The 4,126-nt window shown below is 45.5% G+C and overlaps 1 protein-coding gene across 1 annotated transcript; it reads right to left on the reverse strand.

The window, feature by feature from the left end:
- Window positions 1–1,013: 1,013 nt before the first annotated feature.
- On the reverse strand, window positions 1,014–2,507 carry LOC146831552 (uncharacterized). Its single transcript, XM_085603941.1, has one exon. The coding sequence runs from the start codon at window positions 2,505–2,507 to the stop codon at window positions 1,014–1,016; it is 1,494 nt and encodes a 497-aa protein (XP_085460067.1).
- Window positions 2,508–4,126: the final 1,619 nt, after the last annotated feature.

The raw sequence follows: 4,126 nt of genomic DNA on the forward strand, positions 1-4,126 counted from the left end.
TGTAAGTGATGGTGTGTGTCTCTGGGACCCATGATCAGTTTGCATTTGCGCTACATCGCGGGTGTTGTGAATCCAATTACCACAGGATGAATCATCATAACACAGCGCATAAGCGAACACCGCGTCGCCACTCCCGTCTCTTAGTGTGAACTATACAGGGCATGCGCAGTGTAAGACGTGCTGTGTGTCTCTCGGACACCGAAGTCTATTCTCACTGCGCATGCCTCAGCTGCCATATCATCGAGCACTGCGCATCAGGAACATGTAAACACACTTGCCACTGCTCCTGGCACATGCGCTCTAGTACCAAAGTCAAAGTGTTGTACTACATCGGAAAAATAGCGCGTTCCATACGGACAAAACAGAACAATCACACAGATCATGACTGAGTCCAAGATTGAACAAAGGTACACATAATCGATATCAGGAACATGTAAACACACTTGCCACTGCTCCTGGCACACGCGCTCTAGTACCAAAGTAGTTAATGTGTCACCACTATTCAGCAAAACCCAATACATTCAAGTAGACTGGGTATGTACCATACCCTGCAGCTGATTGTTCGCGACATTCTATTTCTAGTGTAAAAACCACATATTTTGTAATGTACCACAATGTGTCGACATGAGGCATAAGGCATCCTAACTCTAGTGATGTAACAATGGTTACTATCTCAGTGTATTAACAAGTTGGTACTGACACTAATGTGTAACTAGGAGACTAGGACTGCCTGGTATTCTCTCGAAAACGGTCGTGTAAGGTCTGTGTGGCAGAGTGGCTATGTAAAGGGCAGTTACTGATCAAAGGCAGAGGAGGGTATAGACAAAACGGGTTACCTGATGTCAGAGGTGTATGCAGTACTGTGTATCATATAGAGTCTGTATGACAGAATGGCTGTGTATGGGGGACAGTCCCCTCGTGGCTAATCACAAAGCAGAGTAAGGCAAGTCTAGATGTCTCGTAGACTCACACATGCTCGAGTAATCACCTTACGGTAAACCATGGGTCAGCATTCAAATGGACGTCCATGGAATATTATCGTTGAGTCCATGTGTGTCCGTCCTCATTTTAAAAATCCATTTCTGTTCTTTAACGAATAGAAACTTAGAAACGTCGCTCACATGTGAGGGGATGAGCGGTCGTTCAAGCACAATCCATCTCATGTCGTCTGCTGTATGATGTTTAGCAAGGAAGTGGTCCGTCAGACAAGTAGACCGTTTTCTGCATCGGATAGTGCTCTTGTGCTCGCTGATGCGGAGCTTAATCTTCCTCGTTGTATGGCCAATGTAATGGAGAGAACAGGGACAGGTGATCATATAGATCAGGTTCTCTGAATTACAGTTCGTATGACTGGTCAGAATCCAGGGACGTGCCGTACCTACATCAACAGAAGTGGTTTTGGAGGTTTGAGGGCAGACACTACAAGACCCGCATGGGTAATGTCCCCTCACAGGTGGTAATGACCATAAGGTTTGATCGACCCGTGTGTGTTCGGTACGTGGTCGTGTGTGAACTAGACTGTTGCGTAGACTAGGACCTTTCTTGAAAGCGAACAAAGGGGGCGGAATGTTCTCCGCAGCCACATTCAAAATGTGCCAATGCTTCCGCACCACCTTCTGCAAATTGTTTGAGAGAGTACAGAAGGTTGTCACAAAAGTGAGCCTCTCGTTTGGTGTCCTTATTGTACTATTGTCTAAGAGGGCTTCACGATGGTTATTGGATGCTCTTTTCCACGCCTGTCGTACAAGTCTCTTCGGGTACTGGCGTAATTGTAAATGGTTAGCCAAAACCTCCGCATGTTTGTGAAAGAGGTCTGTAGTAGAACAGTTCCGTCTCACACGCAGGAACTGTCCCACCGGGAGATTCTCTTTGAGGGCCCTCGGATGATGACTATCAAAGGACAACAGCGAGTTCCTGGACATAGGTTTTTTAAACAGCTCACATTGTAGCGAATTATCAATAGGGAATATTGATATATCAAGAAAGGACAGACGTTGTTTGCTGAACTCCATCGTGAAATTAAGAAATGTGTTTTGCTCATTAAGCCAGACATGGAAAGCCTGAATCTCAGGGATGGAGCCTCGCCACACCACCAAAATATCATCTATGTACCTCTTCCACAACACCAGATGTTCAAAAAAAGGGTTGTTGTGGTTCAATACATGTTGTTGTTCAAAGAGGTGTACATAGAGATTGGCGAGGCTCGGCGCAAAAACACTCCCCATCGATGTACCAGAAATTTGCAAGAAAATCTGGTCCTCGAAACGAAAAAAGTTCTCAGTCATCGCTATTCTAGCGCACTGCATAATGAAAGAGACGGGTGTTATGCTGTCAAGATCACGGCCTTCTAGTAGCCCTCTGATAGACTCAAGGGTCTCCGTTTGCGGGATGCAAGTGTAGAGCGACTCTACATCGAAACTTGCCAAAATGTCAGTTTCGGGATGGAAATCAATGTTGTTGCGCCGAGCCTCGCCAATCTCTATGTACACCTCTTTGAACAACAACATGTATTGAACCACAACAACCCTTTTTTTGAACATCTGGTGTTGTGGAAGAGGTACATAGATGATATTTTGGTGGTGTGGCGAGGCTCCATCCCTGAGATTCAGGCTTTCCATGTCTGGCTTAATGAGCAAAACACATTTCTTAATTTCACGATGGAGTTCAGCAAACAACGTCTGTCCTTTCTTGATATATCAATATTCCCTATTGATAATTCGCTACAATGTGAGCTGTTTAAAAAACCTATGTCCAGGAACTCGCTGTTGTCCTTTGATAGTCATCATCCGAGGGCCCTCAAAGAGAATCTCCCGGTGGGACAGTTCCTGCGTGTGAGACGGAACTGTTCTACTACAGACCTCTTTCACAAACATGCGGAGGTTTTGGCTAACCATTTACAATTACGCCAGTACCCGAAGAGACTTGTACGACAGGCGTGGAAAAGAGCATCCAATAACCATCGTGAAGCCCTCTTAGACAATAGTACAATAAGGACACCAAACGAGAGGCTCACTTTTGTGACAACCTTCTGTACTCTCTCAAACAATTTGCAGAAGGTGGTGCGGAAGCATTGGCACATTTTGAATGTGGCTGCGGAGAACATTCCGCCCCCTTTGTTCGCTTTCAAGAAAGGTCCTAGTCTACGCAACAGTCTAGTTCACACACGACCACGTACCGAACACACACGGGTCGATCAAACCTTATGGTCATTACCACCTGTGAGGGGACATTACCCATGCGGGTCTTGTAGTGTCTGCCCTCAAACCTCCAAAACCACTTCTGTTGATGTAGGTACGGCACGTCCCTGGATTCTGACCAGTCATACGAACTGTAATTCAGAGAACCTGATCTATATGATCACCTGTCCCTGTTCTCTCCATTACATTGGCCATACAACGAGGAAGATTAAGCTCCGCATCAGCGAGCACAAGAGCACTATCCGATGCAGAAAACGGTCTACTTGTCTGACGGACCACTTCCTTGCTAAACATCATACAGCAGACGACATGAGATGGATTGTGCTTGAACGACCGCTCATCCCCTCACATGTGAGCGACGTTTCTAAGTTTCTATTCGTTAAAGAACAGAAATGGATTTTTAAAATGAGGACGGACACACATGGACTCAACGATAATATTCCATGGACGTCCATTTGAATGCTGACCCATGGTTTACCGTAAGGTGATTACTCGAGCATGTGTGAGTCTACGAGACATCTAGACTTGCCTTACTCTGCTTTGTGATTAGCCACGAGGGGACTGTCCCCCATACACAGCCATTCTGTCATACAGACTCTATATGATACACAGTACTGCATACACCTCTGACATCAGGTAACCCGTTTTGTCTATACCCTCCTCTGCCTTTGATCAGTAACTGCCCTTTACATAGCCACTCTGCCACACAGACCTTACACGACCGTTTTCGAGAGAATACCAGGCAGTCCTAGTCTCCTAGTTACACATTAGTGTCAGTACCAACTTGTTAATACACTGAGATAGTAACCATTGTTACATCACTAGAGTTAGGATGCCTTATGCCTCATGTCGACACATTGTGGTACATTACAAAATATGTGGTTTTTACACTAGAAATAGAATGTCGCGAACAATCAGCTGCAGGGTAT

This window comes from Triturus cristatus, chromosome 5_1, assembly GCF_964204655.1.
Source record: "Triturus cristatus chromosome 5_1, aTriCri1.1, whole genome shotgun sequence".
Lineage (NCBI taxonomy): Eukaryota > Metazoa > Chordata > Amphibia > Caudata > Salamandridae > Triturus > Triturus cristatus.